General features: G+C 38.1%; 1 protein-coding gene across 3 annotated transcripts in view; it reads left to right on the forward strand.

Annotated features, from left to right (window-relative positions):
- The window catches only part of LOC132107912 (ARF GTPase-activating protein GIT1-like), a 30,967-nt gene that overhangs the window by 11,842 nt on the left and 5,773 nt on the right, over nucleotides 1-13,352 (forward strand). Inside the window, exons 7-18 of one of the 3 annotated variants that reach the window (XM_059514259.1) lie at nucleotides 766-860; nucleotides 1,204-1,246; nucleotides 1,674-1,700; nucleotides 2,242-2,290; nucleotides 4,174-4,246; nucleotides 4,764-4,861; nucleotides 6,666-6,777; nucleotides 6,938-7,065; nucleotides 8,301-8,453; nucleotides 8,921-9,196; nucleotides 11,069-11,146; nucleotides 11,239-11,318. In XM_059514259.1, coding sequence (XP_059370242.1) covers nucleotides 766-860; nucleotides 1,204-1,246; nucleotides 1,674-1,700; nucleotides 2,242-2,290; nucleotides 4,174-4,246; nucleotides 4,764-4,861; nucleotides 6,666-6,777; nucleotides 6,938-7,065; nucleotides 8,301-8,453; nucleotides 8,921-9,196; nucleotides 11,069-11,146; nucleotides 11,239-11,318 — 1,212 coding nt within the window. The remainder of the gene's footprint in view (nucleotides 1-765; nucleotides 861-1,203; nucleotides 1,247-1,673; nucleotides 1,701-2,241; nucleotides 2,291-4,173; nucleotides 4,247-4,763; nucleotides 4,862-6,665; nucleotides 6,778-6,937; nucleotides 7,066-8,300; nucleotides 8,454-8,920; nucleotides 9,197-11,068; nucleotides 11,147-11,238; nucleotides 11,319-13,352) is intronic. The other 2 variants (XM_059514261.1, XM_059514260.1) reach the window with 2 other exon arrangements.

The raw sequence follows: 13,352 nt of genomic DNA on the forward strand, positions 1-13,352 counted from the left end.
TACATTTGTAAAAAAATTGTAGTAACCTCAGTTTTATATGGTTAAATTTATTCAGATATTTTTATTTTATTTTATTAAGCATCGGTCTCTCATAGCAGCATACATTTAAATCATGATAAACAGTTAAACCACACATATATCAACTCAATACCATGGTAAAAATATAACTATGGTAAATGATGGCAATGTGTAGATTGAAAAGCCTTCTGACTGTCTCGTTGCACACAGTGTTTCTCCTGTTTGGCGTTAAACTAGTTTAAATCACAGAGTCATTTGTGTTCATCGCTTCACACCTGGATCTCACAGCACTGTTTAGAGTTCGCATGACAGAGTAAACGGATCTGCTCTAGTGAGCTCGCACGAACCCTTAATATTGCTTTATCGAGGAAAATTAGATGGCGATAATTATCATTATCGAATTTTTGCCCAGCCCTAGTCTGTAGTTATCTTGTTCTATCTAAAAAAAAAAAAAAAAGTGAAAGTGACATGACATACAACCAAGTATGGCAAGTATTGCCAGCCCGAAACTCGAACCCACACCCTTAGGGTTGGGAGTCATACTTTCTAACCACTAGGCCACGACTTCCCCCATCTGCTGTCCTGTTGTTCTTTCTGTCTGCCCTCCGCTCACTTGTCTGTCTGTCATTTTATAGTTCTGTCAGTCTGACGTTCTTCTGCTCTGTCTAAGTGTGGTTCTATTTTTCTAGCTAATGTTTTTGAAAGGATCTAGTGTCTTTGGTATGTAATGGGACTTTGTTCTTGCAGGCAAGCAGGTCACGTGGAGCTTGCCGAGCGCTTGGTAGAGTGTCAGTATGAGCTCACAGACAGGCTGGCCTTCTATCTTTGTGGACGTCGCCCAGGTGAGCTCAGAGTACCTATTTGATAGTATTTCCTTCAATAATGACTGTAATGTGATATTGTGCCACCTTCTAGATGTTTAAATTGCAAAGAGTGTTGATTAACAGATTTTCTGCAGAGTTCAGTGCGCTGACAACACAAAAATAGACTTGGCGCTGAAACTCTTATTACACCAAAGCTTCTGCTGTGCGGCTTACACAGGCAGTGAGAAAACTGTAACATGTTCATTTGGGCGTCAAAATAAATATGTCCTGGATGTGTGTGTGGTGTGAAACAGACCGATCTGTCTACCCAATTGAGGATGAACGTTTTAAAAATTAGTTTTTCTTGTGTCTGTTTTTGCAGATCACAAAAACGGTCATTACATCATCCCTCAAATGGCAGACAGGTACATTGTTTTTGCATTTGTTTGATTCGTAATAGAAAAAACATTGTGTACAATTATTGAAGCTCATCTGTGCAGTTTTATTTATTGCTGTCATGATATCCTCCTTTAAATCCTTTCCATATCACTGCATATTAAGTGTAGATACACTGTACTAAGATCAGTTTATAGCAGGTGTATTTGTGTGTGCTAGCCAGCAGGTTGCGCCACATGGTCAATCAGTTTGCATTAGGACAGAGAGTGTCCTCAACCTCTGTAGCGCTGGCTACCTCAAATGCAACACAGCTGAATGACCTTTACTGACCTGTACAGAAGGAGTGTTGATATGGGGTCTATCCTTTTCTTTCTCTCTCTATCTGTCTTCTGCCTACTTTTCGGTCTCGCTCACTCGTTTTCTGTTTTCTTCATCTTGCTGCGCTTTTGGAGGCAGAGCTCGCCCTAAGTGCCCGACGCAGAGGTATCTCTTTTCTTCTCATCCCCCTCTCCATAAAACCCTACTCTCTTTCTTTCTCACATGCCTCAATCTGGGTGTGGGTAACTGGAGAGATGAGGCAAGAGTTGAAAAAAAAAACATCTACAGGAGTCTGAAAACACATTCTTTTGAACAAACAAATCCATTCATTTTTTTCCCCATTGAGTCAATATAAAATCATAATTGGCCTTTTTTACTTAAATACATATTTCTTGTCATGTTGTGCACTGTTCAGTGCAGGTTTATTATTCATTGATCCTTCTCAAAAACATTTAGAAGGGAAAACATTGTAAACTTACATTTAAGTCAAAATATTCTAGTATTGATCACAATTCAATCAGAATTAAATTAAGTAAAAAAAACACTCCTGTTCCTCCTCATCTTTTCAGGCTGTCCCATCCCTTTACGCCACACTTCATCCTTCCATCCATTCATCCACCTCTCATTTTTCCTCTCTCCTCATCTTTCTCTGTCCGCATGCCTCCAGCATCCTTTTATTCTTGTGTCTGTCTTTGTCTTTGTGTAGCCTGGACCTCTCTGAACTGGCCAAGGCAGCCAAGAAGAAGCTTCAAGCGGTGAGTGATGCAGGTTACAGAGCTTCTTCAGAGAATTATGGGAATTTGAGTTTTAGACAGGCACAACTGAAAGCAACAAGTGATAAAAGCTTTTCCATTTTAAATCCCAAAGTAGATTTCAGTTTGATTTGAATTGTATATATCTCCTAACCCTGTGACACAAGTGCTTGTCGAACACGGCAATGCTGATGATGAAATTTAGGTGAAATGCTCTGTACACATACCCCTAGCATATACTTTGGGCTTAAAGGATGGTTCACCAAATTTTTTTTAATTCTGTTATTAAATACTCACCCTTGTGTCATTGCAAACCCAAAATACGTTCATTCATCAGCACAAATTAAGCTATTTTTAGCCGAGGTCATTTGCCTGGGATTTTACTGACCTCAGAGAGTCAGGACCTCGGTTTAACATCTCATCCAAATAACTTAATTTGTGTTCTGAAGTTGAACGAGGGTCTTACGAATTTGGAACGACATGAGGGTGAGTAATCAATGTCAGAATTTTCATTTTCGGGTGAACTATACCTTTAAAGTCCAAAAGTCTGTTAAACTGATGTTTTGACTGAAATTACTTATTGTGACACATTTCAGACTAAAATGGAATACTGAATAATAAATTAAGGGGTTACCAAACTTGATCCTTGAGGTCCGGTGTCCTCCAGAGTTTATTTCCAACTTGCCTCAACACACCTGCCTTCAAGTTTCAAGTATACCTAGTAAGACCTTGATTGGCTGGTTCAGGTGTGTTAAATCAGGGTCGGAGCTAAACTCTGCAGGACACCAGCACTCCAGGACTGAGTCTGGTCACCCTTAGTCTCGCGTAGCCAGACCTTTAGATTGAAGGTCTGGAATTCATGGCAGCTTTCATTGGCCAAGGCTCATTTCATTCACCTATGAGGCCGTTTGACCGACATGTCAAACAACCAATCACAGTTTGTTTTGTTCGTTGTCACTTTTTGAGGCGTGGAAATGTCGCCACAATAACAGACTGGTGAAAAATATTTCACATACTTTTGAAAACCCAGCGTTTAGTTGATCCTGATAAGCGTTCGTCGTCACAGTTGTACACATGGCAGCTTTCTTCTTCCATGAAGGGGTTTGGTGCCACGGTATCTTTGTTTCCAGGCGAAACGTTAAAGAACGCGACACACGCGTCTCGCGGAAATCCTGTAGAATTCAACCAATACGATGCAACTTCGACACTCCTGAAGTGTTTCCACTTTTGTGTCCCATATGCATCAGACGTTTAGCCAGCGGTTCCATGGGCGTGACGTCTGAGGCTGAGACTAGGTCAACCCTGGATTAATTATTTACCACAAGACTAATATTAAGCACTAACAAAGTAAATAGGGTCGAATTTGATTTCATGTGGACTTTAATTCCAAATTTCTGCCTTAACCAGCGCTGTCAAGTAAACAGGACATTTTATTGGCCATTTGGTTTTTATTCCTATATTATTGCACTGTGAAGCTCTGCCCACCTTAAAATTTCATTGGTCCAAAATTTTGTTTCACGTAAATATAAAACATTCTTATTACCTATGATTGTGTTGTATCACAATGTTTTTGTTTTCAGTGTGGCCACATTAATTACTTGTCACAGGAATCCTGGTTAGGCTCTTTGAGAGATTTGAGAGGAATATGTTTGAAAAACTCTTAAAACGCTTGGAAATTCAGTGGATAAATTAAGCAGATGCTTTGAATTCCCTTAGCTTGCATTTGATCTTTATTTAGTTCCTTGTTAGAGCATGTTGCTTTGTTTTGTCTTCTCACTGATGTCTTCCTGTTGTGTGTGTGTGCTCATTTTTTGCTGTGATTTTTGTTTTTTTCCCCATGTGTGAATTTTAATACCACATACTGATGTGTCTGTGTTTGGATGCAGTTAAATAACCGTTTGTTCGAGGAGCTGGCTATGGATGTGTACGATGAAGTGGACCGTAGAGAGAACGATGCAGGTAATACTCAAACCCCCATCTGTTCCTTTCCAAACTTTCCCTGCTTCTCACTCTTTCCCTAATGTAGCTGTGGAGCGTTCCGGAGGCGTGGGGACAGTTGTAGCCGTGTCCCTGGAGACGCAGCGATTGGTGTGTTGTATAAACACTGGCTATAGAAGGACTTCAGCAGTGCAGTCAGCTTGTAGAGAAGGGAGGGAGAGAGATGCCGAATGGAAAGGAGGGTGAAAGGGAGCGAGAGCGAGGGAGTGCCGCAGGAATTCTCTCCTCCTCCTCTCTCTCTCGCTCTTTCTATACTCCCGTTCCTGGTTGTTGAGGAGAAGAGGTAGCATGCTGGGGTGGCAGACTGGGATTCTGATGGTAAGCAGGGCTGGGAGCGAGGCAGGGGGCCAAACGCACACATAAACACAAACTAAACGGGAAGGGTAGATGCGAACTCTCTGAAACCTCAGGTCTACGACATCAGAGTCTGTTTATTTGTATTTGTCTTGTTAATATATGTCCATTCTGTTTCTCTCAGTGTGGCTGACAACTCAGAACCACAGTACGCTTGTGACCGAACGGAGCGCCGTCCCCTTCTTACCCGTCAACCCTGAATACTCAGCAACACGCAACCAGGTAATGCACAGCATTTTAGAGGATGTGTTTGAAGTATGTTTGAGAGGAGGTTCTCCGCTCCTGCTGCCACCTGCCTGTCACTTCCATGCGGGCCCGTTTTTGATGGAGGCACAAAGGAGAGATGATATCTGGGGTGCAGACGACATGGGGCTAAAAATAGACTTTTTGTGGTTGTGCAAACGTCTGAGGCTCAGGTTTGGGCAGCCAACCAACAAATGGATGTTTTTCAGCTGCGTAACTGCTGCAGACGCGCAGCGGCTCCCTTCCCTTCAGCGTTTCCCTCCCCTTCAGCGTTTCCACTGGCATCCTCGCATGACCCTCTCTGTACCACTGCTTGAAATAGTTCTTTTATACAGCAAGACCACTAAGTGCGTTTACTCAAGAGTATGTTTCCTGCGGGCTGATTGGCCAGGCTGAGAATTTCCTGTTCTTTTGCGTATACATGAGGATCTGAGACATGGAAAGAGATGATGGGAGGAGGGACACACACACCCAGTGGTCAAGAGTTGGAACACTGAACTGTTGATGTGGCAGTGTTTTCCAGTATTTAACATGTATTTAAGTGCTTAAATAAAACTTGCTTTAGGAAAACTTGCAAATTTGAAACCTGTAGAGCTCCACAGAAAAGCTCTCCTGTAAGAAGATTCCCTGTACAGAAATCATTCATAAAAATCTACACATCCCCCACATCTTTCATGTTTATGAAATATTTAGGCTAATTTAGAATATTGTCTGCTCCTAAAAAGTGTGTAGTACACTTTTTTCTAGTACACATTTTTCAATGTTTCAATCTGTTCTTCAGAATTTCACAGATTTTGCCCAAATATGACCGTGGACCACTAAACAAGTCTCAAGTCGCTGGGGTATATTTTTAGCAATAGCCAAAAAAACATTGTATGAATCATCATATTCCATGAAGATATTTTGTAAATCTCCTACCGTAAATATATCAAAACTTAATTTTTGATTAGTAATATGCATTAAGAATTCATCTGGACAACTTTCATCTGGACAACTTTAATGGCGATTTTCTAAGTATTCTGATTTTTTTGCACTCTCAGATTCCAGATTTTCAAATAGTTGTATCTCGGCCAAATATTGTCCAATCCTAAGAAAACATACATCAATGGAAAGCTTATTTATTCAGCCTTTAGATGATGTATAAATCTCAATTTCCAAAAATTGACACTTAAGACTGGTTTTGTGGTCCAGGGTCACAAATGTCTGTGAAAAAAATGTGACATTCAGAAGATTTTATATGGGTCTGTTTATAATCAGATTATTTGTTTTAAAAAAAGTATTAAAAAAAATGTATGCTATCATTCCAAAATTTGGGATTGGTACATTTATTAAATGTAAAGTGCCCATCAAAGCTAAATTTATTTGATCATAGTAAAATCAGTAATATTGTAGAATATTAAAATAACTGTTTTCTGTTGGAATGTATTTTAAAATGTAATGTTTATGAATTAATTTTAATATATTACTTTTGATATTTGAAGTTGTCATTTATTCCTATGACTGCAAAGTTTAAGCAGCCAGTCTTCATTGTCATATGATCCTTCAGAAATCTTTCTATAATATTCAGATTTGGTGCCAAAGAAACATTTTTTCTTATTATTAATGTAAAAAATATTTTTTTTAATTAATAATAAAGCATTTATTATTCAAAAAAAAGTATAACAATGTTAAACCTGTAACTGTCTATTTAACTATTTAATTAATCATTTTTTATATGAATAATATTATGTAAAAATAAGTATAAGTATTTATGTATATTTATTTATTTATTTGTCATTGCTAGGGGCGGCAGAAATTGGCTCGCTTCAACGCCCGAGAATTCGCCACGCTTATTATCGACATTCTAAGTGATGCCAAGCGACGGCAGCATGGAAAGGGCTTGACAAGCCCCACAGGTGAGATGCCAACATTGCAGTTCTCAAACTTTGAGATTTTAGGGGAATATCAATAACACAGTAAATATGGATATAGCTACGGCAGTGCTGTTTCTCACTCTCTCAGTGTCTCCTCGTATTAATGATGTTATCTTTTGTTTTTGTGGGGGATTTTTTTCAGACCTGCTGGATCTGAGTCAGGCAGACGATGACCAGCATGATTATGACAGCGTAGCATCTGATGAAGACACAGATAGTGAGCTAACTGCACAGAATAACAACAACACCCAGCGCAACAACCGGGCCAAGGTGAGCTCATCAAACCCTTACTCTCTTACTGGGTGTTTACCTGAGGAAGAGATTGACAGTTGAAGATTTGTGTTCATTCATCTAGATATCCATCATTCTTAATAATGAACCCACTTAAGTTAAGGAGCGTCTTAAAACCTTTGGAGAAACAAGCTCAGATGAATTAAGAGATTTCTAATTTATTGTACTGTAGGTTAGGCCATGGTAATTGTTGATCTTGGTTTTGCCAGACCAGCAAATTAGTATTTTCAGTAGTACAGAATCCAGTGTTGTCATGTCCCAGCATGCACCGCTGCAAGAGCAGCAGAAGCAGCAGCTCTGCCTCATATTTGCAGAATGACATCATCGCCTTTTGCAAGGCAGTGATCAATGAAGCTATTGTTCTGCAGCTGAAGACAGGATGCTCTGTCTGAGCATGCTCAGTCCGCATACAGGAAGTGACATGATTGAGCGTAAGAGAGCACACGTTGAGGAATGTGGGGTTTAAAACCTTCTCTAGTAGTACTACTGTTTTTGTACAGTTATTAATCTTTATCTTAAAAAAAGCTACTTTTTGTGGTTTTTGTATGAAAATATAATGTTATCTATTCAATACACTCTATAATAATGTTCATTCAAATCTCCATAATAATGGTAGATTTATATATACATATGGACATCAGTGTTACCTAAAATCATCACTTGTGCTGTTAGTTTTCTAAGAAATTGAATTTGCAGTTTTTGCAGGTGAAATGATAAACAGGCAAAAAAAAAAACCATGATATTTGAGGATATATCATCGATTTAAAGAGGTTGTTTTTACTTATATTTAAACTACTGTTCAGTTTTTTTTTAAAGAAGCCTAAAACATTCAAGTAATGTGAATTAATATTAGTTTAAAATATATGTTTTCTATTTTTATGTATTTTAATGTCATTTTTCCCTGTTATGGCAAACTGAATTTTTAGCAACCATTACTCCAGTCTTGATGAAAAGAAAGTTTAAAAGAGCAGCATTTATTTAAAATAGTTTCATATAGTTGTAATACTTCCTGAATAAAAATATAAATTTCTTAAAAAAATAAAAATAGATAAAATCTTAGCGACCGCAAACTTTTGAGCAGTAGTGTAAATACTACAATAAATTAATGAAATAATTAATTGTGCCAATCGTTAAGGGAAAAAGCTCTCCCTTCTATACTGTTTGTTCATTAACAGTATGTTGTGATTTGATTGGTGGTTTGTGTTGTCAATCAGAGCATGGACTCGTCGGACCTGTCAGATGGGCCCATCACACTACAGGAGTATCTGGAGGTGAAGAAAGCACTGGCCTCCTCAGAGGCCAAAGTTCAGCAGCTCATGAAGGTCAACAACAACCTGAGTGAGGAGCTGCGGAGGCTTCAGAAGGAGGTACGCTCACCCACCGGATTAAAACTGTGCCTTTGTTTTAAAATTATTAGAATTTCACAGAAATAGAAATGAAATGCTGCAGCTCACCATTACACATACTGATCCCAAACCATCGAACAGAGCAGAACAGTATTAATATACACTACTGCTCAAATGTTTGGGGTCAGTAATAGTTTTAAAAAGAAGTAATTTGTAATTTACTGTCACTTTTGATCAGTTTAATGCATTTTCTAAATAAAATTACTGACCCCATACTTTTAAATAAAAATGTAGATATCTTATACCATGCTCTTCCCACTGAGAATGAAGCCCCTCCCTGTTCAGATAACCTTAAACTTCCTGTCCATCAGACCAACCCCAGTTTATCAGCCCCGGCATGACATAACCGTCCACACTGCAACTGTTGTGTTTTCTTTGGTCCTTGTCTTTGTGTGTGTGACTCCCGGTGATGCCCTCCATCCTTGTAGATCACGCGGATGCAGACGGAGAACAGCGCGCTGCGGGGGGCCCAGGCTGGGGCCGGGGGCTCTGTGACCAGGGGTGGTGGCCCAGGGCTGTGGCCTGGTGGGGTAAGGGGTACAGGCGGAGGGGTAGGTGGAGACTCCAGCCTAAACACACCCTCGTCTGCCCCCCTCCGCCGGGATAGACAAGCCTTCTCTATGTATGAGCCCGTGGGGACCACCCCCAAAGCTCACACCCCAGCCCTGGACCCCCTGACGGGCCGCCTGCAGCCTCTCAGCCCCGTAAGTTTGAGCATTAGTGGCCGGCCTGATCTTTTTAAACTTCTTTTTCCTGTTGGGCTCTCTTTCTCCCTCTGCTTACCTGAGCCCACACTGGTGTGCTGCTGCTGCCTGGAGCACCTGCTTCCACTCTTACTCACCGCTCTCTACCGCCACCCTAAGGACAAACAGGAGCACTTCCTGCCCTGATAACACCTCTCTTTTTCTAGACATTGGCTGTTTAAAACTCAGTGTGCTGCCCAAATCAACAGCATTTTTGAGCATCATGGGTCTCTTATACACCTGGTATCAATGATTTGATCGTAAGTGGAGTGTGCTGTTTGTGAATATCTTAAGTACACCTACCGGTACATAAATTCACAAATTACTCAAAAATTAATTTCATTTTATTATTATTTTTTTTACATAAACAAAAAAAAAAAAATATATATATATATATATATATATATATATATATATATATATATATATATTTTTTTTTTTTTTTTAGCTATCACCGTGCATAAACAAAATTTTGAGGGAGCATTATTATTATTATTATTATTTACTTTTTAAATTATTTGGCTTCTTCACAAACTACTCCCAAATTGATTTGCATTTTTTCTTTGTATTTAAGTTCTATTTTCAATAATTTTGTCAGTGTAAAGAATTTTTTTTTTTTGGAAGATTTAAAAATGTATTGTATATTTACTTATTTTTTTAAACTTTTGTAATCTTTGTCATAAACTACTCCCAAAATTGTTAGCATTTTTGTTTTACTTTTCATTTTCATTTTTGTCTTACATTACATTTATTCACATGCAGAAATTTTATTTTGTAAGATTTAGATGTATTTTGTTTATTTATCATTATTTATCATTTGTATTATACTTTAAAAAAATACTTTAGCTTTGCAGAATCTATTTATTTCACCATGCAGAATCTATTTATTTAATGTGGTTCATATTATCACAAAATCATAGACCCTCAGAACAAAACCTGCTCACAGTCTCATTCAGAATGCATGTGAATACCAGGTTTGCTTAAAAATGTTGCTTAGCTAGGCAGCTCAATACAGTCTGAGACACAAGCCTTGTATATTGTCTGTTTAGCATAGGAAGATAGAAGTGGCATGAATTGCATACTATCGTTCTTGAAATGGTTGATGTGCCAAGAGAGGCTCTCGTTGAGAGATATGCTTGTCTTGTGCAATATGACATGTCTGGAATGTGTAGAAAAGTGATTGATGGTTGCCTGATTAGTGAAACTCAAACGAGTTGATCTGCATGGCACACATCAAACGCTTAATGATTTCTTGTAAGGTGCAGTGAATTGTTGTGCTGCACCAGACAGCGCTGAAATGTTTATAGATATTCATAGATCTGTAGGATGTATTTTAATGCCTTTTTAATGCCTTGTTTTGATTTGCTTAAATTGCTTTTGCAGTTATGCACATATGCCATTTTGATTATGCAATATCCCATTTTTGAGTCATTGCTGACAGTGTAGTACAGACTTATTTAGTTTTATTAGTCGTGGTTAATGTATTTGGGATGCACCTTTGTGCCTGTTTTATTAACTGCACTGTTTAATGTGTGGGTCTTATTTTTAGTGTTTTCATTAGTTTAGAGAAGTGGATGTTATTAAATTATTAATTCAATTTTGCTTTTGAGCTTAATGTAGAATCTTGCTGTTCTGCAATATTGAAAACCTCTACACTAAGTTACTTGTGTCTAACTGATTTACTGTCGTCAGTATAGCAGATTTGCTGCACATTTTCTTACATGTAGCAGTCCGGAAATGACTATCAAAGCTGCTTCTTTCCTTTCCATCCTCTGCCTGCTGACTGCCTCTCAGCATTTCTCCTCCTGTTAATCTCATTCTGCTCATGTTCAGGTGCGAAAGGGCGCTCCAACGGGCCCCAACCCCTACGGAGGAGCGCACCTGTCAGCCTCCACTGACGGCCGATATTATGTGAGTAGCTCTTTCCATTCATATCTACACTGACATGTGAAGTTACAGACTGTGATGTGTAACTGACTTCTGTGCATGTTTGTCTTGTCCAGCCTCCAAAAGCGGGAGAGAAATATGGGAGCGGACCTGATAGTGACTATGACAACTCTCAAATGTACGACGTCTCCCTTGGGTGAGTGCAAGCTACCGTTAAGAACAAAGCACACCAGGTTACGAGTCTTTTACATTTGCCTCATTTCAAACATTTGAAGTTTGTGGACAGAGATTTTTAGCAATTTCATTTGTAATAAGAGTAATAAAAATAAATTTGTGTACCGTCTTAAGAAATTAAGCTAAATATTGCTGTTGTAGTATTATTGTTGTACTTTTAATATATGACTAGAATAATAGAATAAATGTTATGAATTATTACGTTTCAGTTAATTGTAATGTTGATTTTCATGTTGATATGTAAATTTATGTAATCATAATATTTAAATATTCATTTGTATAATAATAAGTCATTTTAATGTTAGCTTTTTTTTACTGCACAGGAGTAATATATTAATCTTCTGAAAAACAAATGTTACAATAATATATATTTTTATATTATGAATTATTTTTTATTTCAGTTACAAAAAAATATTTTATAATTATCTATAATTATTCATTTATTCAGTGTTTTTGTTGTACTTTTAATGTTTTTAGTACTTTTTATTTTAATTTAAATATTTAATTGATATTTTAATTTAAATATTTAATTGATATTTTAATTTTATTTGTATTTCATGTTAGATTTTTTTATTGCACAGAATATATATATATATGTGTGTGTGTGTGTGTGTGTGTATTATATATATAATATAAATAATATTTTTGTTATTCAAAATTTTACTAATGTTTTTTTTTTTACAGTTAAAAAAATAAATACTTATTTTTATAATTAATCCTAATTATTATTTTATTGTACAGTTTATTTTTTTAAATTAAAAGTATTTTTACTCTTAATAAAAAGTATCCCACATAGGGGTGGGCGATATATCGTTTAGACGATAATATCCAAATTGTTGTCTGGACGATATGCAAAATTGGTATATCGAATATTTCAGAATTCAAAAAGATGGAATACATTTTTCCCAAGAGATTTACCGGAATAGCCTCCGAACATGAACAGGGCTTCTTTTAACTTCTAGAAAAAACTTTTTTTTTAGCGCAAACTAGAACATTTTTATTAATACAGTGAACTGCCCATAATGCCTCAGTGCCCCTGACGTCTTACGTCATTACAGTGTGCCGTGCGTATGTTACTCATCAGTCACTTGTTATCTAGCTTCGAGCGCAACAACACAAAAATGAGCGAAGAAAGTACACAGTCATCCTCAAAACCAGTTCCAGAAGAGCTAACAGCGAGACGTGGGTCAGCTTCTTTAGCCTGGAGATGGTTTGGTTTTGAAAAAAAAGATGAGCAACAAAAGTCGCCCATCTGTAGAATTTGTCGCATGCAGATCGCCGTATTGAGAGTGAGGAGTCACGTGCCGATTTGGGAGGGGTCTGAGTCTGTCGGCCATGATGGTAGGACCGAGCCCCAACCTCCCGCTCTCTCTCCTGAGGCCAATAAGGAAGTGACTAAAACTGCAATTCATTGACTGGCCGCTTGAGGCTGGCTATAAAAAGGGAGTCAGTCCCATAGACTCCCCATGTTAAAATGCCCAACTTTACAGCATAAAAAACATGTTTACAGCCCGGTGCAAAAAATGATTTTGGTCTAAATAGCTAATTTTGCCCTTCATGACAACTGTGAGGGGGGTAATTTTTTTTATAACTCATCCATTTAAATTATATTAAGACTTAAATTACTGCATAATTAAGGGCGTTGCCACTTGAGTGACAGGTGGATTTCCGCTCCTGACACTGCCGTCGCGCTAGGTGGGCGTGGCTTCAGCAAGTAGCTCCCTCCTTTTTGCCCATTTTTGATTGTCTGGGAGAGTCACGCGGTGATGCGCTGCCAAGATGGCGACGGCCCGCTCTGCACACTTTAGTCTTTAGAAACCACACTTCAGGAGTCTACGGGTGACGTCACGGACACTACGTCCATGTTTTTTAGTTTTTTAGCGATTTTTAGCACTTCCGTTTCTGACGTGCAGACTCAAACTAAGCTTGATGACGTCAACAACCTGTCTGACAGATGTAAATCTTCTAGTAGCTGTGCGTGCAAACTGCCATCGTT

The sequence above is a fragment of the Carassius carassius genome, chromosome 28 (genome assembly GCF_963082965.1).
Source record: "Carassius carassius chromosome 28, fCarCar2.1, whole genome shotgun sequence".
Taxonomy (NCBI): Eukaryota; Metazoa; Chordata; class Actinopteri; order Cypriniformes; family Cyprinidae; genus Carassius; species Carassius carassius.